Below are 25,848 nucleotides of genomic sequence, written 5' to 3'. Positions count from 1 at the left end.
GGACAGTTCTGTTAACGTGGCCCAAGGTTGCATTAGCTTTTTTTTTTTTTAAGTTTTGATACCTTTTGTTTTTACATCACTTATTTCTTGTTATTTTATACAACTTCTTCCCAGTGAAACCTCCCTTACACCACAGAAAAAAAATTAACTAAAATTAACACATTGGGAATATCTGATGGCATGTCAAGAATTCCCCACAGGAAGTACTGTGGCACTTGGAAAGAGTGCTGGTTCTGAAGTAAGAGGCCCTGGGTTCAGGTGCCTCTCCGGTTGCTGTTTACCTGCATGTAATCCTTGGATCTCAGGGTGGTCCTTTAAAAAATCTCTTAAACAAGGAAATACTGGACTGGAGGCCTCAGCGGTCTCTTCCAGTTCTAGATCTACAATCCTGTGCCTGAGAAGTATTCTTCATCACCCATTCTCTTGGGCCAGTATTGGTCCTTAAACTTCATCCCAGCTGGCTACCTCTCGGTGTTTGTATTTATACTACTGTAGTAAGACTGAATGTTGTACCAGTTTTGTTCCTCACTGCAGCAGTTCATCTTCCCAAGCTCCTCTAAATTGTTTTTCTTAGGGTGTAGTAAATGCTGTTGCATTCATCTGCTGTAGCTTGTTTTGCTATTACCCAAGCAGTGGGTACCCACTTGATTTCTTGTTTTCTCAGATTCATTTTTTTGCTTGCCATGTCACCCTACTGACTCATATGAAGTTTATAGCTCACTTAAAAGGCCTCAGGTCCTTCTCTCATGAATTGGTGCCTAGCCATCCCCCATCTTAAACTTGGGCAATTGATTTTTTTAAAGCTCAAGTGAAGTACTTTACCATTAGCTCTATTAAATTTCATTTTATTAGATCCTACCCTTTGTTTAGCCTGTTAAAACCTTTTGCAATTTTGATTCTCTTATCAAACTAACCTTCGCAGATTTGGGTCATACACAAATTTGATAAGCATGCCATCATCTGTCGATATTTTCAAGTTCATGACACAAAACTCATAACACTTGGAGAGATTGTTTTTCCCCATCTTTTGGCTACTTGTTTTTGTTTATGTGGGAGAAGAGAAAGGGTTTCTAGTGGGATTAGGTGATTTAAGTGTCTACTTTGTGCCAGGAACTCCTGCTAGAGGCTAAAGATTCAAAGACAAAAATTATGCAGTTCCTGTTCTTAAGGTGTTTACATTCTGTCAGTAGAGTCAACAGATAATTAAATAATATTTGCAAAGTTATACAAAAAAAAAGATAATATGGGAGGGACAAGACAGGACAAATAACTGGAGAGATTCTGGCAGAAAGTGGCACTTAGGAGTTTTGAAGGAAACAAGGAATTAGAAGAAGCAGAGGTGAGGAGAGAGAGAGAAAGTGGATTCCAGGTTTGGTGCAGAGGTTTATAGAGGGGAATTGAGAGTCATGGATGGGAAACTGCAGTAAGACCAGAGTCGTTGGTGCCTAAAGTAGGGGAAGGAGTAGAGTGTATAATAAAGTTGGAAAGGAAGGTGATTTGTTTAAAGCTCTTCTTTTAACCTGTCTTTCCAGGATGATCATACATTATGCACTTTATATTCTAATCAAATCGGCCTATTTGCTGTCCTATTACATGCTGCTCCACTTCCCACTTCTGTGACCTTTGTGCAGGCTATCTCTATTTTTGTAACACTTTCCCTCCTCAGTCCAACTTTCACAATCTCTGGCTCTTTCTCTGCAAGGCTCAATCCGAGTACCCCAAGGTTTGGTCTTTTAGGTTTAGCCTCATTCCCATGAAATTATTTTGTGCACATTTTCTATGTACTTATTTTTATGCTTGAATACAGATAAGAATGCAGATTCCTTGCTTGCAGGGAGTGTTTGGTTTTTGTCTTTGTATCCCTATTCCTAGCACAGTCCCTGGTAGGCAGTTTAATAAATGTTTCTTGAATTGAATTGTGGAACTTCTTGTTTGGAGTTGTCTTTATTTTTTAACTATTGAGTCAGCAAGAAGGCTGAGTCAGCATATTTGGAGAATTGATGTACTTTTTTGTGTGTAAATAGATTATGATAATTGTGTTTGCAGACTTCCAAAAGACCTCAGTTATATTAGCTGACTAGTGAAGCTACTAGACACTGCTAGCATTTCTCCCACAGGAAGGCATGAAGGTATAATAAGGAAGAGAAGGAGAAAAGCAGACTTTAGGTTTTAAGTGATCCATTTAAACATTTTTTTAATTACATGTTCTTGAATTCATATTAAGAGATTTTCTTCATTTGCAGAAGATTCCAGAAGGTGGCAATTACCACCCTGTCCAAGCTGATAGTAATTCCCTAAAGTCTCTGACAAAGCTAAGGAGAATTAGAGGTCAACAAACAGTCCTCTCAGCCTCATTTTCAGAAATTTCTAGTAGTTGATTAGCAAGTACCACAGAGAGAGAAAATGGCTGTTTGGGGTTTTTTGTTTGTTTTAAGTACGTCTGCCTTAAATTTTGGTCTGTTCTGGAAAAGATGGCATTCAATATCAATTGCTTGAAGAACTCAGGCCAGTTTTTTCATCTTCCTTCTTATAAGGAGCATCATTTTAACAAAATAAGATATACTTCAGTAACATGTGCGTTTACTTTTTCTAAAGGGTCGAGATGACTTGCGTCAAGATGCAGTGATGCAGCAAGTTTTCCAGATGTGTAATATGTTACTCCAGAGAAACACTGATACGAGAAAGAGAAAATTGACCATTTGCACATATAAGGTAAAAGTTTTTTGCTGCTTATACTTTACCACAACAGATATGCTAGATGTCACTTTCATATAATAGAGATTCCTTTGGTTTTTTTTTAATTAATCATAGAAAATAGCAATAGTTAATCATTAAGAGGAAATGATCTGATTTGTCACCCTGTACCCTCATTTTGCCCATATCTTAAAGCATATGTGCCATTTTATTTATAAATTTTATTTTATCCATTGGCGTTTTCTCAGTGCTTATCCCCCTTTGGCCTCTCTGCGCCTTTTTATACTGTTGGCCACCCCTTATGGATACTCTATTCTCTCTTGGCTTCATTGGCACATCTCTTTCCCAATCTTCTTCCTGCCTTTTTGGCGGTCTTTTCTCTCTCCCATAGATAACTTCTTTACTGACATATACAGGCTTAATCTTTCTCTTGGAGGGTAGTCCTATATCACTGACTGTCTTTTGAACCTCTCCACCATGTTCTCCTTGTGGCATTTCAAACTCAACATGTCCACAGCAGAACTCATTGTCTTCTTCTATAAAACTTTTCATTATCTTCTATAGAACTCATTATGTTCTTCTGTTGGACTCATTATCTACTATGAAATGTCATCTGAAAAAAACTTCCTCTAAATTTGGCTATTTCTGTTAAGTGCAGTTCAGTCATTTAGGTTTTCAAAATTGGAGTCATTTTTGACTCATCTGTCTCTACCCCCTCCTCACCCTCACATCCAATTAGTTGCCAAATCTTGCCTGTTTCCATAACATTGGTTATACCTATCCTTTCATTTAGTGTTTCCACTAACCCTGCAGTGGCTTCTTATGTTTTACCTGAACTATTGCAGTTTTTATGTTCTCCAGTGACCTTAACAACAGGTGCTTATTAAGTACGTGTTGAATGAATGTTCATAGATTACACAGTGTTAGAGTGGAAGGTGCCTTGGAAATCATTTAATCCAATCTATTCATTTTGCAAGTGATGAAACTAAGATACAGAGAAAGAAAGGGACTTGACCAAATTCTTATAGCCTGTTAGTGATTCCACCAGAGCCAGAATTCTGTTCCCTTCCCCCTTAGCTAAGTATTCTGTCTCCTGCAGCACACTGCTTCCTTATGACAGTCATTCATAACAAATAGACATCACCCTTATCTGACTCCTAACGTTCAGTTCTTCATCACCAACTATTGCCTGGATATCTCTCTCTACCTGTAGGTTATGCAGTCTTCTCAAAATGAACATGTCCAAAACTTAACTAACCAGCCCATTTTCCTAATTTCTCTGTTTCTGTCATGGTGACCACAGTTCTTCCATTCATATAGATTCGCAACCTCTAAGTTATCCTTGACTTTTCCCTCTCTCTTACTCTCACATACAATCAATTCCCAAGTCTTTGCCAATTGTCAATTCTCCCTCCACAAAGTCTTACATCTGACTCCTTTTTTTCCACTCAAAAAACCATCAGTTTATAGTTAAGGCCCACATTACCTGTCAATTAGAGTATTGCAGTGTTCTCCTAATTAATATTCCTTATCTCCATTCTTTCCTGTCATTCATATTACACATAACTATTAAATTGATACTCCTAAAGCATAGGTCTGATCAATCTCATTCTTAGGAAACTTCAGTGATTCTCTGTTTGATGTAAGGTAAAGCACAAATGCCTCCATTTGTCATTTTAAATCCTTTATGGTCTAACTCCAGCATATTTTTCTTCCCTTTTAAAATTTTTTTTTGATTACTTTTGTCTTCTATATTAGGGTCACATTTTGGAACATGCCCCTTCCTCTACCCTGCACTGCCACCCGCTGGAAACTTCCTTTTTAAAACAAACAAAAAAAAAAACCAAGCAAAAATATCCAGTATGGTGACTTCATCTGAAAATCAATAAGCCGTTATTATGCACCTATTTTGTATCAGACACTTGTTGTTATGATTACAGTTACAAAAGTGTGCTAGGCCCTGCCCTGAAGGAGCTTATATTCTCCTAAGGAGATGAAACATTTTCACAGGAAAGTAAATATAAAGTATACACCAAATAAATGCACAATGATTTTGGCACAGGGTGGCCAAGACAGTTTGTAGTGACCAGGTGTAAAGGAGCTTTGATTAAGGAAGACTATGATTCATAACGACAGGAATCCTAAATGGAGCTATCCATAGGACTGGAAATTGTCACCTTTTTCTCAGGTGCAATGTATATAGCCTTCTGCCACAGTGGTCCCCGTCCTCTATACCAAGTGGCTGGAAGTATATTTAATATTTCCTATCGTCTGGGACCTTGGCTTGTTTTTTCAGCTACTTAAGAGTTGTACTTCTTCTTCACGTTGTTTTCATTGTGTATATATGTTTTGGGGTTTGCTTATTTCATTCCATGTCAAAGATGTTTCCATGTTTCTTAGAGTTTTTCATAGTAATCATTATTTTCTGTGAAATAAAATTGCATTATACTCATTACTGTAGTTGTTTAATTTTTCAGCCATTCCCCAGTTGGTGGGCACTTACTTTATATTTACTTCTTGGCTGCCATAACGAATATCTTGGTATATGCTGGGCCTTTTTTTTTTCCTTGTCTTTGACTCTATTGCAGTATATACCCAGTAGTATGATTGATGGGTCCAAGGGAGTGAATATTTTAGTCATTTTCCTTGCATAAAATTCCAAACTGATATCCAGAGTAGTTGAACTATTTCACAGTTCTACCAACAGTGTATTAGTATGCATTGCTTCTCATAGCTCACATTAACTGGTAATATGGTCTTTGTGATTTTTGCCAGTGTGGAGGTTGGAACTTCAGAGCTTTATTTGGATATGTCTTGCAGTTAGTGGTTTAGAGCATGTCGTTAAATGGTTGCTTAGAGTTTGCAATTCTTTTGATGGCCATTCACATGCTTTGGCTGCTTACTTATTGGGGAATGACTCTTGGTGTTACAGATTTGGCATTTCTCTATGTGTTTTGGATATCAAACTTTTGTCAGTAATATTTGATGCAAATATTTTTCCCATTTAACAGCTTCTCTTCATCTGTTTTCATTACTTCTTCATGCACATACTTTTAAAATTTTACATAATAGAAACTGGCTTTTTGCTTCTTATAGTTTTTTCTTCTATCTATCATTTGAGTAAGAATTCCCTTCCTGGCCAAAGTTGTGAAAGATACTTTCACTCAACTCTGATTTTTTTTTTTTACACTGGGGCTGTTTTCTGACCCCGAATTTATTTTAAGATTCTTGTAGGGTATGAGGTAAGGTACTGGTTCAGACTTAATTTTTGTCACACTCTTTTCCAATCTTTCTGGCAGTTATTGTCAAAAAGGGAATCCTTCCCCAAGTAATTCGTTTTCTTAAGTTTGTCAAACACTGATCTACTTTTTTTGATTGCTTACCTTTCTCATTTATTTAGTCTGTTCCACTGATCTCCTTTTTTTCATCAGCACCAAATAGTTTTGCTGATTACTGCTTCATTATAGTTTTTATAAGATCCTCAGATCACAGCTCTAGAGTTAGTGGCAATCTCAGAGGCCGGTTAGTCCAACACCCTCATTAAACAATCGAGAAAACTGAGGCGTGGGCAATTTAAGTAATCTGCCTAAGGTCGTACAGATAGTACGCATCCAAGGCGGGTTTTGAATCCTCAGTTCTCTGACCTCAGAGCTAACACTTCTCCCACTGTACCACTCTTCATCTTATTTGTAAGGAAAGTTGTGCACATAGACATCACTGTGTGGACTAGTTTTGCAAACTTATCATTTGCAAACTGTATCTTTTTTGCCAAAGAGCCTTACCATATGTAAAAGATATCTTTTCTACAACCACAGGTGGTTCCCCTTTCTCAGCGAAGTGGCGTCCTTGAATGGTGTACAGGGACAGTGCCCATTGGCGAATTTCTTGTTAATAATGAAGATGGAGCTCATAAAAGATATAGGCCAAATGACTTTAGTGCTTATCAATGCCAAAAGAAAATGATGGTAAGTCACAATCACAGAATCTCAGAGACTGTTGTAAAATTGCCTTGTAGTACATTTCAGACATTCCTATTTGTAATTAAAAATGTTTTAATATACAGAATACCTTCAGATATGTGATATCACAATGAAAATATCTGTGTATGACAGTAAAGTAAGGTAAGGTTGATTCTTAAGCTTTACAAAGCACCAAGAGGCACCAGTGGATGCAGGGCCTTCTTGAGAATTGGCAAGATCTACAACTTGGGCTTGACAGATTTTGGCTCCATTACCTAATGTTGCAGTATCTTTGGAAGCTTTCCAGTATTTTCAGCTATAAATGAATTGCTAATTGGCTTTCATGGAAGGAGTTGCTATAATGAGTGTTCTACTCCACTGAAGAAATCACAGGTCTAGACTGTTATCCACCACCAAAAGAAAACACAGTACCAACCTCATCCAGCTGGGAAGGCTTTTGGTTTAAACTGAGAGCTTTTAAGCTCTTTGGTGTCACGGGTCCCTTTGCCAGTCTGGTGAAGTCTGTGGATGCCGTTTCAGAATAATATTTGTAAATTTACAAAATAAAATACAAAGTTATATTGAAATAGTTATCCAAATATCAGAAAGACAAGTTCTTAGACTGTAGGTTAAGAACTTGCGGTTTAAAGCCTCTTCCTATCTTAGGTCCTTGCCAGTACCCCATCCTTAGCCCCCTAGGCACCTGGTAGCTTGGCCCTTCAGTTTTTGGCTTTGATTTGGTAGAAGGAAAGTTGATGGATAGAAGTTGACGGGAAGACATTTGAGTGCAGTAGTTTCCTATGGACTTAGTTAAAGGTGTCAGCTAAAATGTTAGAGTAAGTACAACTTGAAGGGCATAGAGAACAGACTATAATACTGAACCTTTTTTAAAAGTAAACTTTTATTGATCTTTTGTTTTTATATCGCCAAAATTTTTCCCAGTATTCCTCTCCCTCTGCCTCCCAGAAAGCCATCTCACACAACAATATTTTTTAAGGAAAAAAAAAGAAAAAAGAGGAAGAATCAGCAAGACCTATGAATACATTTTTAAAAGTCTGAAAATAAATGCAGTGTTCCACATCCGTGGACCTCTCCCTTCTGCAAAGAAGTGGGATTGGAGGTATCTTCTCATGTCTCTTCTTTGGGGCCATGCTTGAATACCGAAGCTTTTCATCAGAAGTGTAGCAATTCCAGTGATGATAAGACAACTTGAACTTCATATTTATGGACTAATTTATTTCACAGGCTTTTCAAACTCTAAAGGAAATGGGGACAGAAGGAAGAGAATGGAAAGCCAGTCTTGGTATTCATTAGAGGCTTATTAAGAAGTCTCTTGTTTTGAGCATGTCTTGTTTTGGGAGAGGGTTATTGAGTGTGGGGGATGAGTGGGAAGGAAATTGTTCATATGATCTATTTCTAATATGTATTGAGATCTACTTGTAAAGATATGTAGTTATGTACATGTATATACATATATATTTGTGTTTATGTGTGTGTGATGAAGCACATTAAGCACTCACATTCTCAGATTCTGTGATTCAATAACTATAGCAAAGTGGAGGCGCCTTTCTATGTAGGAATCAAAAATTGGTGCTGTGAACAGGGGACTATGTAAATAGGGCTGATAACATAACTTGTTAATATATAAAAGCATTTTCCTCCTAAGTAGTTTAAATTTATACTAAAGGAAATCTTATTTAGCTTAGAATTTTTGTAAAGTTCTGGCCAGTTTATATTTTCTAAAATTTCCTTTGTTCATTTTAAGAGCCTCTTTGTTTCTAGTTTTTAATGCAACGCAGCCATGTGAAAGGTAGTCACAATAGAGTATTTTTCAGTACAACTATAATTTTAATGATATGATATATGGTGCAAGTTGTAGCCTACCATAAGCTGGTTAGTTTTTTATCTCTTCTGACAGTATGGTGTAATGGAAAATGTGCTAGACCAGGAAGACCTGGAGTCAAATCACACATCTGACACTTCTCAGCTTTAAGCCTCATTTTTCTCATCTGTAAAATGAAGAATGCTGACTCCATAGCATTATGATGAAGACCAAATGAGATATAGATAGATAGATCTGATAGATAGATAGAGCTTCATAAAGTTAAAGGCCACCTGTTGTTGATGATAGCATTACAAACTGTCTAGCCCTTTCTCAAAAGGGACTGAGTTACAAAAAACTGAAACACCAAAGGTAACATCACTACTAACAATGTAGGTTATAAATTACTTTACAGTTACAAATCCCTTTGTGCATATTTTTATTTAATTCCCTTACATATTTGTATGGGAGACTAAACTATGAGGTAGGTGGTGCTAATAGTACTATCTCCATTTTATAAATGAAGCAGCTGCGGCTTAGAGAGGTGGAGTGATTAGTCCAGAGTCGTGTACCCCAGTAAGTGACAGAGCCTGACCTCAGGTCCATTGTTTTTTCCTGCTATACCATCCCTGCAATAAAATTGGATCACCATTATTGGAAAACAGCTCAAAATTTATACTCTGTGGATGATGGGTTGGTAGTGGTATATTCAGAAATGAAGAGCTTTAGTACATTCATCAGGCATGCGGTGTTTCTCTTTTGAGAATTTTGAGGGGAAAAAAATTGAGACAAATTGTAGGTACTGAAAACAGACCTTTCCCTTGGCTGCAGCCACTAGAACAAAGGGACCAGGCTTTGCTGGAAGTGACTCTTGGTTATGATGACAGTAGTTTTTATTTCTTTGGTGCTTCACAGTTTATGCTGGTCTTTTCTAGTAAAAATCCTGTGAGATACTTTAGTGCACAGAAGCAGTCTTATGGCTTAGTGGAAAGAGCCCTATTGTTCATTAGGACCTGCATTTGTCTGCTTATTCCAGGATTAGTTCAGAGACAGTCTGACTTGCCCACAGTTATGTAACTGGAGTCTGATTTCAACCTGGAACTTCTGATTATATGTCCAGTGCCATCTTTTTAGTCACACTTATAGCAGGAACAATTGCTATCAGCTTAATTTTCAAATACAAAAATTGTAGAAGAGTGTAATTTCTTATAAGGCTTTCTGTTTTGGATTATCTTCCCCACTCTCAGTCCCTAGTAGAGTCCTGTGCCCCAACGGGCTGCTTGGGCCTGGGTTCAGGAAGACCTGAGCTCAAATGCAGTTTCAGACACTTAATAACTGTGTAACCCAGGGCAAGTCACTTAATCCTGTTTGCTTCAGTTTCCTCATCTATAAAATGAGCCAGTGAAGGAAATAGCAAACCACTCCAATATCTTTACCAAGAAAACCCTAAATGAGGTCACGAGGAGTCTGACACAACTGAAAAACAATTTAGCAACAAATGCCTGTGGTAGGACTTGATGCATTTTTTTTGGTAGTAATGCTTTGGCATTTTATTTAAAGGACATGCAGAAGAAGTCTTTTGAAGAAAAGTATGAAGCCTTCATGGATGTCTGCCAAAACTTTCAGCCAGTCTTCCGCTACTTTTGCATGGAAAAATTCCTGGACCCAGCAGTTTGGTTTGAAAAGCGATTGGCATATACTCGCAGCGTGGCTACTTCTTCTATTGGTAATCTTTTAAATACTTAATAACCTTAGCTCTTTTAAATGTGGTGAGTGCTTTTTCCCTTGACAAGCTGTGATTGTGGGGAGATATATCTTATCTGCATTATTTGACAAAGATTTTTCATAGTCAACCTCTTTGTTTCTCCCACTTCACGCGGTACAATAGTGTGCCCTTTGGAGCCATTGCAGGGGAAAATCTGCCCAGCTCTGAATAAAACTTGTCATGTTTTATAAGCATTTGACCATTAACCTTTGACCAGTAGGTAGGAAAATAGGCTTGGTGGTAGTTATTTATTTGTTATAGAAACATGTCCATTAATTGTCCATTAGAGAACTAGCCTTGAAATCAAGAAATCTGAGTTCAAGTCCTACCTTCCACACATAACTTGCTATATGACCATGGGCAAGTAACTCAACATCAGCATTCCAGGCACTTCCCAAAAATTTTAAAATGCAAATGAGTTGCTGATTTGCATCAGTGGAAAAATTTTAGTTTCTATATTCGAAGTTCCTTACACTGATGAAGTCAAATCTGAATCCCTCTTTCCCCTATCTACCCACCCCCAATCCCCTGCCCTAGCCAAAAAAATCCAACCATATTTAAAAGATAATTTTAAAACTCTTGAGGTTTGCGGATGAAACATTTCGTACTACGTTGTTAGTGCAAGAATATTCTATGTTTGGTAGCAGGTTTTCAGTTTTGGGGCTGGAGCAGCAATGCATATGTTAGTGTCTGGTGTCCCATACATAATATTTTTATTTACTTCTGAATGACCAGAGTGTATAGTATGAATTTAAAATTGAGCAGACAACCAACCCTAATATCTCTGCATTTTAAGACACACTACACTTTTGGCCTAATTGTTCCTGATACCTTAAGAACATACAGAAGTAATATTTCTTCTTGTTATATAATTAGTATGAACTGAGATTCTTATCCATTATAATGGTCATTTGAACCACGTAGGTTTTTTTTTTTTTCAAGAAGAGAGTATTTCATTTCCTAAAGGCAACTAGGCACATTAGATAGAGAGCTAGGCCTGGAGTCCCTAGAGAAGTCCCTCAACCTCTGTTTACCTCAGTTTCTCAAATGTAAAGTAGAGATAATAGAGTTGTGAGGACAGAATGAGGTAATATTTGTAAAACACTTGGCACAGTGCCTAGGTGCTTGTTTCCTTCCTGTTATTTCCCTCTGGTAGCATACTAAATACTGGAAAGCAGGTGTCCCCAGCTCCTGTCACATAGCAGGTGCTTAATTAATGCTTTCTGAATTGAACTGAAACTATCCTTGTAAATGATTTATTTATCATTTATAATAAAGAAAAACCTTAGAATCCTTAGAAAGGTATCTCAACTCAAGCTGCTCAAATTTGCCCTACTCAGTTGTAAGTTGAGTTTATTTTTAAAATGTATACATGGAAATGAAGTGCTCTTAAGACATAAGAAATTATTTTAGTGATAAATTTAGTTTTGATGCAGACTATATATTCCCACACTACCCACAATGTACATTTCCTGAAAACAGCCAAGCAAAATAACATTAAAATGTAATAGCCAGTGATAGGACATGCCACCTTATGCTTTTATAATTTTATCAGTTGTTAAGTGATTTTATCCGTTGTAACTTTAACAAATTCGTACCCTGTGGTACCATGTCTATGGTATTTGACTTGAGAGTTTTTTTTAGCTATTTAAAGCTTTCTTCTATATAATTTCTGTCTTTGAGTATATTGTAATTTTGTCTTTGTTTTCTTCATGTCACTTTACTCTTCATACAAGCTTTACCTTATTTCTTTGAATTCTTCACATGCATAGCAAAGTGCCCCTAGGATTTCTATAACACAAAATACTTGGAGACAATTAATAAGATTCGATAGAGTCATTATCTATATTATTTCCTGTGAAATATTCAAAATAAAAGAAAGATCTAACCTCTCTAGTAGTAAGAAATGTTGATGGCATTTTGATTTAAGAAATAAGAGGAATAGATAAAACAGAGTATTCCTAATTGCCATTTGTTTCATCTTGAGATTTTTTTTCTCCTCAGTTGGTTATATACTTGGACTTGGGGACCGACATGTACAGAATATCTTGATTAATGAGCAATCAGCAGAGCTTGTGCATATAGATTTAGGTAAGTAATAAAAAACAGAAACTTTTGGTTGTCATAAACACTGTTCATAATCTTCTGTCAAATTTTTCTTCTTTTAGGTGTTGCATTTGAACAGGGGAAGATTCTTCCTACCCCAGAAACAGTTCCTTTTAGACTAACCAGAGATATTGTGGATGGAATGGGTATCACAGGTGTAGAAGGTGTCTTCAGAAGGTACAGGTTATTTTTGGAGTAACTGAAATTAAGAAGGTTTTTCTTTATTATAAATGAGAGGATAGATTCAGTTCAATTCAGCAAGCATTAATTAAGCACCTGCTGTATGACAGGCTGGGGATACCTGCTGTCCAGTACTTCGTATGCTACCAGAGGGAAACAACATGTACACAAATAAGGGAATGCCAGAAAAGTACAGAGTGCTTTATTGAGGGTAAGGGGCCACAACTTGGGGTGGGAGAGGAATGATCAGGAAAGGCCTCCTATAGGAAATAGAGCACTAGACATTTGAGCGGAAGGGAGTTAGGGAATCAAAGAGGCAGAGGCAGAATATTTCAAGCAAAGATACACAGTTAAGGTAGACCGATCAACTAGAAGGTAACTGGGATCAAGAATCTGGGGAATGATACCAAAGCTATCACAGCTTTTGTCAAACATTTTTGAGCTCTCTGTTTTTCTGTGCAACTGTTGTCTATTGCCTTGTTCATCCAGCCTAAACAGACCTCCACTGTGGAAGTGCCCTTACAGAGTCCTACTCATTGAGGCATGGCAGTAACCTGGGGGCTTTGCAGTCTCTGCCATTAGAGTTAAGTTCTGACAGATTCTGCATTGGGAAAACTTCGAACATGGTGCTGGCAACAGATTCCTGACGACCACTTTAGCAAAGTATCCAGAGGCTCCTTACCTACAATAGCTTGACCACTTTGGTGATTTGGGGCCAATTCTTTGGCCCAAGCACCCTATAAAAAAAGAAAAAAAAAGTCCTCTGCTGCTCCCTCCCTCTTGTTTCTGCAGAAGCAGTGGTGGAAAAGGCAACAGAGGAGAGTCAGAGTGAGAGAGAGAGCATCCAGGCCAGGGGAGGCCAAGCTGTGCAAAGACAGGGGAGTGTCAGGCAATCTCAACTGCCACAAGGGTGCAGAGGTAGAAAGACAGAATGTCACTTTTTTGTTTGTTCATGATTTCTGTTTGACTCATAGGTGCTGTGAGAAAACCATGGAAGTTATGAGAAATTCTCAGGAAACTCTTTTAACCATTGTCGAGGTACGTGTTTTCAGGCAGTAAACTGCAAAGGCAATCTTTATTGGTTCTCTTCCTTTTCATATAGAATAACATCCTGGTGGACTGTGGTGATTCAGATAGAGATGAATCCTCTAATTATCACTACTTCTATCTAGGATAGCATTGGTGTTGATCACGAATCAGTTCAGATATTATTATTAAACTTCTGTTATTATTAAACTTTTCTGGACTGTTTTAGGATTATAAACAGTAACATAACATTTAATATATATATGAATACTTTCATTTCTCAGGTCATTGTCTACTATTTCTGTTTCCATAATAGTGGTCAGGCCTATGTTCCTTTCGTATTCTCTGCCTTAGCTATTTCTGAATATAGTTTTAGCATGCACACACTTCTTCTAAGGCATATTCTCCTTACATTTAGGTCCTGCTCTATGATCCTCTCTTTGATTGGACCATGAACCCCTTGAAAGCTTTGTATTTACAGCAGAGGCCAGAAGATGAGACTGAACTTAATTCTACTCTCAATACAGAAGATCAAGAATGTAACAGAAGTCTTGGGTGAGTAATATCTGAATGAAAGGCTTACTTGTGTTATTTTTTAAATTCCCGAGGCTCTTGAGACTATACTGTCATAGTGAAATTTCATTTTTTGTCACTAGTCGTATTGACCAGAGTTTCAACAAAGTGGCTGAACGTGTTCTAATGAGGCTACAGGAGAAGCTGAAAGGGGTAGAGGAAGGAACTGTGCTCAGCGTGGGTGGACAAGTGAATTTGCTCATCCAACAAGCAATGGATCCCAAAAATCTCAGCCGACTTTTTCCTGGATGGAAAGCTTGGGTATAATCTTTGGCATGTGAAAATCAGAATTGAAATTACAATCCACCTTTTTTTCTAAAAACTTGCTTTGAAATTGACCGAATAGCTAACAAGCTATAGCTGTAGCTAATAATAATAATAATGTAAGCTTAGATAATAGTATAATTTTTTTTCATTAAAAAGATAGTCCAAATATGTAATAATCCTGAGGAATATTTCTTGGTACTTTGGTTGCAAATGAGGATGCCGAATGTAGTATACTTCTAAGTCAATCTTAGAGATTTCTTCTTTGAAATAAATTATTTAAGTATAGACATCTGTTAAGTGTTTTGAATCTGGTGATTATAATTTTAGATTCTGATACTAGCCTTGTTGAATGATTCATTCGGAAAAATGATAGAAGAAGCACATAGATATACTATTTTTTTCTCCTCACTTGCCATTAATATATTAAATAAATAAAATGTTTGGCATATCTAGGGGAAGGATAGTGAGAACACTGAAAATCATGTCATACTTTTAACAGAAGAGGGGTATAATAGTTAGAATATAGATGCAGGCTTAGATTTGCTCTTTGGCTTGGACCAGAGGATGGAAAGTATAGAATGATAGATTTCATCTCAGTATGTGGAAGAAAATAAAATTTGTATTTTTTAAGGTCATTAAAAAATCATTTCACAAATGTTCCCATTCGCACAGAACTCTCCAATGTAATAAAGACAGTTAAATAAAATAAACTAACACATGGACAATGGCTGACAAAGCACACCTCATACTGCACCTCTCTTTTGAGAGAAAGAAGCACCTTTTCCATGCTTCTGTGTGTTTTACTGTCAGTGTTCTGGAGTTGAGATAAGTCATTGCATTGATCAGAGTTCTGATGTATTTTAGTCTTGTTTTCCTTTATATTGTTATGGTCATTGTGAAAAATATTCTCTTACTTCTGCTTTGCTTTCAGTTCATATAAGTCTTCCCAAGTTTTTCTGAATTCTTCATTTTGTCCTTTCTCATGGAACAATAGTGTTCGGTTACATTCATAAATGAAGCATAATTATCCACCAATTACTTGACTATAAATGGGAATTAGTGAATTTTCAAGCCCAGGCTGATTGACAGCCTGTTTGTGAATGCTTTCATTTAATGATCTTACAATTCAACTTAACCATCTGCATTTTTAGTAAACTGCCTTTCACAATTTGTGTTTGCTATTTTCTAATGATGTGTTGATGAATAATTGTTGAATTGCCTGTGTGACAGAAGAAGTTGAATATTTAATACCTAAGCTAAAATTGAAGAATCCTCCTAATCTTAGATGAACAAAGTTACCAAATGGGCAAACTATAAGGGAGCAAATTTAGATGAGATACTGACTCCCTCTATGGTGTAAAGCTAGTCGTTTATTTTGCTCATCTATAAAATGGAATTTTAAGGCTGTTAATCTTCATCAGCTATCTTCAAAAGGAAAATAGCCAGCTACTAGAAATGGCATGTTTTAATGACTTTTTTTTTAGTAATGCCATTAAGTATTATTGGTAAGTAGCCACCATGCTGTTTATACTTCCCATGTTTCACGATCATATTCCGTGAAAACTTGAAGGCAACAGTTTTGCTTTCTTTAGGCCGAACAAAATGGTTTATAAAAGTTACAGTGAATTCTCAAGGTTGCTTTTTTTGCTTTTAGTTCAAGGAAATCTGGATAAGAGAATTTAAAGGACATGATTAGTGTTGTGTTGCTGACAGTGTACATCTTCAGTAGAGTTTTTAGTTACCTTCAATGTCTGTTAGTTTACTGTAGTATTCTCGAATAGGTATGCCAAAAGAAACACTGTATTCTGTTTTGGAAATTTGGAGCTTTGCCAGTTTAGTAAGTCAACAAATTTGAATCTTCTGTCAGCAAATGCACATACCAAGAATACGATATCAGTGGAAACATGAAATTGAGATTGCGAAGGATTTTTCTAAAGATGGTTATATCCTGCTTCTCAATTTTTTGAAGGGGGGCGGGGCAGGGCGCAGATAAGCAAGGGGAAGGGGTCTGGAATAGTTGGGGCAGAACCTCGCCAAAGAAATGGATTGTTTACATATGCATTACTAGCCCCCTATAGAGTCTGTAGTTTGGGTGGGCTCATTCTCAACATAAATTTATAGATAAGGTACATAAAGATATTTCATGATTTATAGCATGAAGAAAAAAGTGCAAAGCCATACATTTTTTATATCTCTTGTGAAAGAAGTTTAGTTACATTATGTATTTGCTCTCTTTGAAATATGTACACTTATAAATTCTGGTTAAAAAAATTTTAAATTTGGTAATGAAATGAATTTTCACATGTATTTAAAGGTCTACTTTTTTCACTGCCATAGGGCAATCTACTGTAAAATTTTATTAAGGATACAATCTGCTAATTTTGAATGCAGAGAAATGTATAATTAAAATTCTAGTTGCATGTTAATGAAATTGTATATTTCTGTAGAATTATTGTTACTTAATACATGAATGTAAAATATACAACAGACCATTTCAATAAAAATGGAACTATAAAATAGTATTAAAAACTCATACACTGGATTTCAAAGTGGTGATTTTGTATTAGCAATATGATTTTTGTTAATGTCTATAGAATCCCACGTTAAAAGCTATGTACGACTTTGGGGTTTTATTTTCCTTTATAACTAGAGAATGGTCTAATGTAATCCATTAAAACCTCAGCTCTCTATGATCTTTATTTTTAAAACTATCAATTAATCAGACTTTCTTTTACACCTGGGTGGGTCCTCTTGGCCAATTTGAAGATGGTATGGTTTCTTTGTTTCCGAATATCCTTGATCCTGTTCCCTCCCATACATCTCCAACTGGATTGTTCCTACAATGGCCTCTCCTTCCCTCTGTTCTGCAGAAAGGAAGGTACATTTCGATGGCTGAAGGCTATGTCCTTAACTTTGGGTTTACTGGCTAGAATTCTTTCTCAAAAACCAAGCCTTAAACCCAGTTCACTGGAGCTCATAGATTGGACTATGCCTGGGATATGTCCCTGTGGTCCCTGCAGTCCTAGCACAGAATGAATGTAAATACTAAATAGTGACTGTTTCTCTTTTGGCCAGGAACCCTGAGGGTTTTTTTCTCCCAGTTTGATTTTTTTTTTTTTTGAGTTTTTATTAAAGGGTCCATCCCTTGATTAACTTCTTGAAGAGGGCTACTCACTGAATGGGCGTTACCTCACTCACAGTGAGCACCTGAAAAGACCTTAGCCTAAAAGGGCCAGCATCCTGGGCCATCTCCAGTCGTCCTGGTGAATATAAGGCCACTAGACCCAGATGGCTCTGGCGGAGAAAGTGAGGCTGGTGACCTTGCATAGTCCTCCCTCTCAAATCAAAGTCAACTGCAAGTCATATCATTTCCCTGATGTCATGGTTCTCTTTGAAAACCAAGGACAGACACAACAACCCTGCTACGAACACACATGCCTTAGTCATTGCAGTTCTAAAAAAAACTCACTAGACGCTACCGTCCCCACAAACCATTGTCTTTTCCCAGTAGTAGCCAAATTCATATTTTCACATTCCAGTATTAAAATAATCTTTAATGAGTTGTAATTGTTAAAGATACAGCAACATGGCTAATTTCTTTATGGCATAGTCACTACATTAAGCATAATGTTCTATTTAAACTGTATTGCCTAAGGGGCTATATCCTATGTATGATGTGTATGATTATACAGATTACTCCTTAAAGAATAAGCTTAGCAAACAAACATCTGGGGTATAACTGATGTGTGCAGAAAATCAAAGAAAAATATACTGAAGGACATGACACAGAGCTCTCTGCCAAGTGGCTATGAATTTTCTGCTTTCTTCAATCTTTCTTCGTTTTTCATTTGTTCCAAGCCAGCAGGAGAAAAGTCTAATTTAGATGCTGGATTCCATACTGTCCCAAACCTGAAACCTAAAGAAAAAAATTTACATGGTCAGTGGTTCAAATTGTGGAGAGATATTGATGATAAACAATGTTACTTGATATGTAACTTTCTCAAGTCTCTCTTCTCCATGTTAAGTAGTCAGAGATGAATTTGTATCTTCACTGCTATCAAAAGAACTCTTAAACCCCTCTACTCAGCTCCCCTTTTCATTTCAATAAATTATTTTTTCTGTCTCTTCATCAATCCTGATTTTCTGAGGGAGGGATGTTTCTCCTCTAATCTCTCTAAATCTACTTCAAAATCAATTCCTAGCAGTTGGTTTTAGATGCCATCACTTGTTATCTCCTCAGATACTTGATCCCATATTTATTTCTTCCATCTTTTAACATTTTCAGTGTCATCTTCTCTACTGGTTCCTTCTCTCTTTCCATTAATATGAAAAAATCTCCACCTTCATGGAAACCAATCCATCAATAAATATTTAAATAACTGTTAAGTGCCAGGCATTTTTAGACTTTGGAGATTCAAGTACAAAGAATGAAACAGTCCCTATTTGCAATGAGCCTACATTCTAATGAAGGAAACAAATATTTATAAAAATATATACAGTATAAATATAAAGTTAATAGAGTCTCTCATCATTCACGGTAGTTTTGTTCTTAAAGTCAACATAAACACTAAATTAGTGAATCCTGAACCATTGCTCCTAAGAGAAATACAGGGTTAGATTCTTGCAAACCTCTGGTCACAACATTTTTGTTAGCAGATCAATATGTAGCCTTCTTTTATGTGTGTTTCTGTTTAAAGACATCTTTTTAAATATATTTTTCTTAAAAAATTGTATGTTAATTTCCTCTTTTTCTGGATGTAGCTTATTGTTGATTCATTAACATTGAACTCGTGGCCAATAGCACTGTAACTCATGCCTGAGCAAAGCTCATCTAACCACACGTTTTCTCCATAAGGCACATCACAACCTTCTTGTGCTTAGAACACTAGATGGCACTTCAGCACTATGCTGGGATCCATTTTAAGCAGTGAAATTACCCACAAAATGCACAAAAATACAAAGAAGTGGCAGGTTTAAAGAAAGACATTTTGTTTAAAGTATGAGAACAGAAACAAGAAGACATCTCACCTGCCTGCCATCCCATGTGCTCATCACCTTCCAAGAACAAAATATTCCATCCTAATCATTTTGTTGTTTTCTATTAGAAAGTAAGCTTTTTGGGTACAAGGATGGTCTCTTTTCAAAATACTTGACCTCCTACACTTAGTACAGTACCTGGCATATAGTAAGTACTTAGGAAATGCTTTTTCACAGATATCTCAGTGGACTTTTCACAAATCCTCATTCCCTTTGACCTCTCTGTGTAGTTTTTTCACTAAAGGATCACCACCTCCTTAATGTTTCCTGTGAATTTCATTCGGCTTCTCTGGGAGCTCCTTGGAAGCATCTTATTTCTCCCAACTATTAGCCTTTTTCATCTGTCAGTCCTTTGACTTCTCTGTTTATTTCCCTAAAGAACTCATTTAGCTTCAATTACTATTTCTTTGCTGACTAATTGTTTAATCTATACATCTAGTCAGTCCTGACTCACTGAATCTAATCTCATATTTAAACATGCCCACAGAATATTTTCCCTTAGATATACTACTAAAAATTAAAATCAATACTAACCCATGTCTTTATATACCAACTCATAATCAATTTGTTTTTTCTCGTATTTTCCTTATTCACCCTCCCTCCAAGAAGCTTACATTCCGTTGGGGAAGTAGCATTCAAAATAAGTATACAAAAGCAATAGTTAAAAAAGAGAGAGAGAGAGAAATGATAAACTCTGGAAAGGCTTTCCAGAGGAACTGCAACTGAGCCAAGCCTTGAAGGAGTGAAAGAATTATTCTGAGAGACAGAAATGATTTGAAAGTACATTCTAGGCAAGGAGAAGAGCCTTTGTGAATGCACTGAGGCAAAAGATGGAGAGTGAGATTTGGAAGACAACTAGTCTGATTTGGATGGAACACAACATGTGAAGGGGAGCAGTATGAAACAAGACTGGAAAGGTAGAAAAGCGCCTGATTATAAAGGGCTTTGAATGCCAGGCTAATGAATTAATATTTTATCCTATGAGCAATGGGATGGACACCATGGAAGATTTTTGAACACAAGTGACGTTCTTATGCTTTAGGAAGCTTATTTTAGCAAATATGTGGAGAATGAATTAGAGAAGGAGACTGGAAGCAAGGAGACTAATCGACTTAACAGTAGTCTGAGAGGTGCTAAGGGTCTGAATTAGGGTAGGGGACATGTGACTGGAGAGAAGGGGGCATATGTGATTGCTATTGTACAGGTAAACTGACAAGATTTGGCAACTGACTAGATCCAATTCAAATTTTAAGTAAGCTCCAATGATCTGCAAGGCGCTCAACACAAAGACAAGACTAAAAACATTCCCTTAAAGGAGCTTATATTCTGCTGGAGAAATACAACATGTAAATAAGTACATATATGATAATTTGAGAAAGAACAAGATCAGGACAAGCTTTGAGCAAAGAGAGGGAGAATAATCAAAGTTGACTCCAAGGTTACAAACCTAGGTGATTGCACGTATGGTGATACCTTCAACAGCAAAAGGGAAATTTGGAGGAAATATATAGAGGGAGAGATTAATTACATTCTGCTCATAGTGAGTTTGAGGTATTTACAGGACATCCAGCTGACAATTGTTGATGCAAGACTAGAGTTTAGGTGAGAGGTTAAGACGACATAAGCTATAATATTTGAATCCATAGAACAGAGAAGATCACCAAGGGAGAGAGTGGATTTAGTAGCATTAGTAATCTTAGGGAAAGCCATTTCAGTGGGATGGTGGGGTCAAAAGCCATATTGCTAGGAATTGAGAAGTAAATAGGTGATAAGGAAAGGGAGGTGAGAAGCATAGGGGATTCTATCTAGGAATTTTGCCATGAAATGAAGGAAAGAAAAAGGTGGTAGCTTAAGGGGATGGCAGAGTGAAGGGAGATATTCTTAAGGATGAAGAGGACCTGAGTGTGCTTATATAGTAGAGAAAGAAAGGGAGGGGTAAACAAGAAAGAGAAAGGAATAATCAGGATGAGATGGAATATTAGGCAAAATCCTGAAGGAAACAGACGCTGATGAGATCAAGGGCACAAAAAGAGGAACTAAACCTGACAAGAAGTCCCTCAGACTCTACTAAACCAAGAGAAGATGGAAGGTGTAGAGGAATTTTGAGTTACAAAATAAAAGAGATGTACGGTAGGCTGAGGACCAAAGGGCCTCAATTTTCTTAGTAAAATAGGAGACAAAGAAATCTGAGGAAAAAAGTCTTGGAGTCTAGAATTTATAACAGCTACTCCTGGGAGTATGACAGAAAATCAAGTATAAATGAAATGGGTGCAGCAGTGAGGACACAGTCGTGATTAGATGACATGAATCTGTAGTATGCTGAAGTTGCATATCCATCAACAAGAAGCCCAGGTACCATGGAAGGTCCAGGAAATCAGGGACTTCCCTGATACCCCTTGATACATACATTAAAAAAAAAGTATGCAAGAATATCAAGGGACACATTGAAAAAAATGATGAAAATAATCTTGCACTCTTGGACTTTAAAACATATTATGCACTTCTGCCAAGATGGCTCCCTAAATGAGAGAAATACTCCAGCAATAGCCCTGAAATTCACACCAAAGCAAATAATGATTTAAAAATCCAGTGAGAAACTAGAATGACTTTTCCTACCCCTGCACAAAATATCAGCCCAGAAGTCCACAAGCAATGGGAAAGGAGGCCCCTCCAGCAAAGTCAGTGCCAGCCCAGGGTAGCTTCCCAGGGTGATCAGAGACAACACATGTGTCTACTGGCAACAAAAGCAGAGGGCTTTCCTGAGGAAATCCCAAAATCGTCAGAAAGTTCTTGGAAGCCTCAGGGAACATCAGTGACCAGCAACCGGTATGGTGCTACAGAACTCAGACCATTGTGCCCCAGGTCCAGGAACTCTCAAGTTCCTAGCATTCTGTCCCAAGATGGCCCTGATCATCCAGCATGATGAACCCAAAAATGTAGGGTGGAAGGGGTTAATGTTGGGGGGTATAGGTCAGCACAGGATCCCAGGGGACTCAGGGTGAGACCAAGCAAGGTCAAGTACCCTATGCAAAAGCAGAGCAGGGGCCAGAGTCTGGCCCTGGCACAAGGTCCCAATATAGGAACTAAAGCTGGAGAAATGAGTAACTCAGAAAACAGCAGTATGAAAATATTTTGCAAATCTGGAAATCTCTCTAAACAAGCAACTCCATGACAACTGAAAGCAGAAACACAAAAGAAAAACAAGGTTCCCAAGCTTATTTGGCCTACCACCTCTTTTTAAAAAAATGACTCATTTCCCCCTCTGGGGTTAGGTTATTTTTATTCAATGCGCCCTAGTTACACCTGAGACTACTACCTGCCCTCTTGGATTGTTCCAGCACCCCTAGGGGGCGGTATCACCCACTTTGGGAACCTATGGATTACATGAATACCTCAAAGAAATGAAGAGATAAATTAAAAGCCCTGGAGGAAAGAATTGGAAGGAGAATAGCTTTGAAGGGAAAGTGATAAACATCTTACAGATTGGACTCCCTGAAAATTAAAATAGACCAAACATAAGTTAATGATGCCATGAGATAGCAAGGAATAGTAGAAAAAAATAACAGAAGAAAGACAATTAATAAAAAGAAAACAACTGGCCTGGAAAACAGGTCAAGGAGAAATAATTGGAGAATCATTGCACTGCTAGAAAACCTAGAGTTTTTTTAAAAAAAAGCCTGGACAATATATTTCAAGAAATCATAAATAAAAACTATCAATATCTACTAGAACCAAAGGGTAAAATAAAGAGTTCACTGATCATTGCCTGAAAAGAACCCCAAAAGGAAAAGCTTCCCCACTTCCAGGAATATAGTCAAAATACAGAGTTCCCATATCAAAGAAAAAAAATAATGCAAGCATCCAGAAAGAAGGAGTTCAAATACTTAGTTACTACCTACAGTCAGGATCATACAAAGTGAACAAGTTTATACAAAGTAAACAAGATGTTGGAATACAGAATTCCAAAGGGTGAACTATATGAGCTTACCACAATGCATAACTTGCCCTTCAAACCTGAGTATAATCCCTATGGGGAGAAAATGAATCTTTAATAGAATAGAGGACTTCCAAGCATTTTTGAAGAAAATACCAGAGCTCAGTTAGAAACTCTAAAATAAATCCCCAAGAAGGCAGAGAAACTTAGAAAGGTAAATTTATTTGTGTAGCTGGAAGGAACTGAATAATGATGCAGCGCTCACATTCTAATAGAGAAGAAACAAGTGTCCTTTCAGAACCTTACTATCTTCACAGGGCATTGGGGGAGTTAAAAGAAACACAGAGATCGTGGGGGCGGATTGGTTCTGTTTGGAGGGTTTGAAGAGAAAAACAAGAAAGGATAATTGAACGGACACCAGGAAAAAAGGCAACGCTGAGAGGAGGAAAAAGAGGTGGAACTTCCTGATTGGGTTTTCTTGTTCAGTTGTGTCCCACTCTGTGTGACCCCATTTGGGATATTCTTGGCAAAGATACTGGAGCAGTTTGACACTGGCTACTCCAGCTCATTTTACAGATGAAGAAACTGAGGCAAATAGGGTTAAGATGATGAGTATTCCTGATTCCAGGCACAGCACTCTATCCACTGTGCCACCTAGGTGCCCTGCATAACTGGGTTACATCCCCAAAAAGTATACAAACATGGAAGAAGGGATAGGAGGAGTTGGCATCAAATAAAATTCACTTTTATCTGAAATGGACAAAGGAGTGTTGAACACACACACAAACACAAATAGTTTAGTGTAGAAATACATCAAACTCAACAAACATCAAATGACTGGAAAACCAGTAGGAATGGGGGGCGGGGTGGAGTATTGGGGGAAGGAGAGGGAAACATAGTAAGAAGAAGGATAATACTGGGGAGGGAATAGTCACAAGCAAAACAAATTTGCTGATTTTGAAGAGAGGATTAAAGGGTAAAAAAGTTAAGACACTCCCTTAGATTCTAGTTCTTAACTTTTTTTAATCCCTTTCTTACAAGAACAATTTTATTTACAATCTTAAGTCTTGAAAAATAAGTCCTTATCAATTTCTATAATAGTTTAGGTCTCACTTACAAACCTCTCAACATTTTGGAACTAACTTCAGTCCTGATAGTTTATCATATCTACCCTTAAAATGGCTTACCAATAATGTTAGCTGAAGAGTTGCTTGTAGCAATGCTTTTCCAATTGTTAACATACCTAGGCACAAAATAATGTGTATTTAATAAAATAAATCAATGAAGAAACAAATATTACTTGTATTTCCATTATGTTGAGGGCACCAGCATCCCTCCCATCACACTTAGGTTCACAGCTATCAGCATCATTCTTGATTCCTCACTCTAATTCATCCCAGATATCCAACAAGTTGCTAAATCTTCTCTTTTTATTTCTCCTCCACATTTCTTGGCATATTTGCTTTTCTCTTCACTTAAAACAGTTATCATCTAAGTTCAGTCCCTCATTATTTCTCACCTTAACTATTGCAATAGCCTCCTAATTTGTTCTCCTTGCCCCAAGTCTCCCTCCACTTCAACCCTTCCCCCATGTAGCTGCCCAGTTGAAATTCCTATAACAGACCTTAGATGGTGAGATCCTAGAGAGCAGGCACTGTGTTTTACCTCCCTTTGTATCTCCAATGTGTAGCATCTGTCTGGCCCATAACAAGTACTTGAAGCTTACTGACTGACTCTCCTACCTATCAGTAAATTCTAAAGGGTCCTTATTACCTCTAGGATCAAATACAGACATCTCTTGGTACTTAAAGCCCCTCATGATCTGACCCTTTCTATCTTTCCCATTTTCTTATGCATTATTCTCCTTCATACACTCTATTCTAAACATTCTATCCTACTTGGTGGTCTTTTTCTTTGTACCTACAACTCAGAAATTGTTACCAACACAGGAAAAAAAATTCTTGAAAAAAATGAATTTCAAGGATCACCTGTTTGCAGTTATCATTGTTATGCTAGGTATTATTCATAAGAACTCAGGAATCTATGAAATAGGAAAGTGAATAGCTATAGTGGGAACCTCTTCTATACCCAAATAGCAAAATTCCTGGTAGTTTCTTATTTGGAAACATTCTCCTCTCCTTTCCCACTAAAAACATTCTGAGAGGCTCTAGGGTGCCATTAAGCAAGTTGGAACAAGGTAGATTATTGGTTTAAAAAACATTCTAAAGCATCTAATGACTCTTCTAAATGGAGATTATTTTTCAGTGTTATAACACTCCTAATATTTGTTTTATTCTTTCATTTCTTAATTTAATGAACACAAAAAAGAACAAAGCAGACCAGAAAAAGAGAATTTCATGTGAATCTGCATATCTCCATTATGTAAAGCTTGCTTTAAAAACCACATATATAATAAATTCAATATGTCAATTTCAAAACTGCCCCACTGGCCAATGTTTCTTTCTGAAATTCCTTCTGCCCACTG

At 37.1% G+C, this 25,848-nt stretch overlaps 2 protein-coding genes across 2 annotated transcripts in view; one reads left to right on the top strand and one right to left on the bottom strand.

Annotated features, from left to right (window-relative positions):
- ATM (ATM serine/threonine kinase) overlaps nucleotides 1-14,679 on the top strand; it is a 122,222-nt gene extending 107,543 nt beyond the window's left edge. The window contains exons 56-63 of the mRNA XM_036743435.1: nucleotides 2,596-2,712; nucleotides 6,510-6,659; nucleotides 10,036-10,201; nucleotides 12,245-12,331; nucleotides 12,409-12,523; nucleotides 13,501-13,564; nucleotides 13,971-14,107; nucleotides 14,209-14,679. Coding sequence (XP_036599330.1) covers nucleotides 2,596-2,712; nucleotides 6,510-6,659; nucleotides 10,036-10,201; nucleotides 12,245-12,331; nucleotides 12,409-12,523; nucleotides 13,501-13,564; nucleotides 13,971-14,107; nucleotides 14,209-14,392 — 1,020 coding nt within the window. The 3' untranslated portion in view covers nucleotides 14,393-14,679. The remainder of the gene's footprint in view (nucleotides 1-2,595; nucleotides 2,713-6,509; nucleotides 6,660-10,035; nucleotides 10,202-12,244; nucleotides 12,332-12,408; nucleotides 12,524-13,500; nucleotides 13,565-13,970; nucleotides 14,108-14,208) is intronic.
- A 3,374-nt stretch (nucleotides 14,680-18,053) lies between these two features.
- Nucleotides 18,054-25,848, bottom strand: part of C2H11orf65 (chromosome 2 C11orf65 homolog) — a 58,523-nt gene continuing 50,728 nt past the window's right edge. The window contains exons 8-9 of the mRNA XM_036745762.1: nucleotides 24,551-24,606; nucleotides 18,054-18,308 (exon numbers count right to left, since the gene is read on the bottom strand). Of these exons, the coding sequence (XP_036601657.1) occupies nucleotides 18,199-18,308; nucleotides 24,551-24,606 (166 nt within the window). The 3' untranslated portion in view covers nucleotides 18,054-18,198. The remainder of the gene's footprint in view (nucleotides 18,309-24,550; nucleotides 24,607-25,848) is intronic.

Source organism: Trichosurus vulpecula, chromosome 2, assembly GCF_011100635.1.
Source record: "Trichosurus vulpecula isolate mTriVul1 chromosome 2, mTriVul1.pri, whole genome shotgun sequence".
Lineage (NCBI taxonomy): Eukaryota > Metazoa > Chordata > Mammalia > Diprotodontia > Phalangeridae > Trichosurus > Trichosurus vulpecula.
This window is presented reverse-complemented; position numbering and strand designations above follow the sequence as displayed.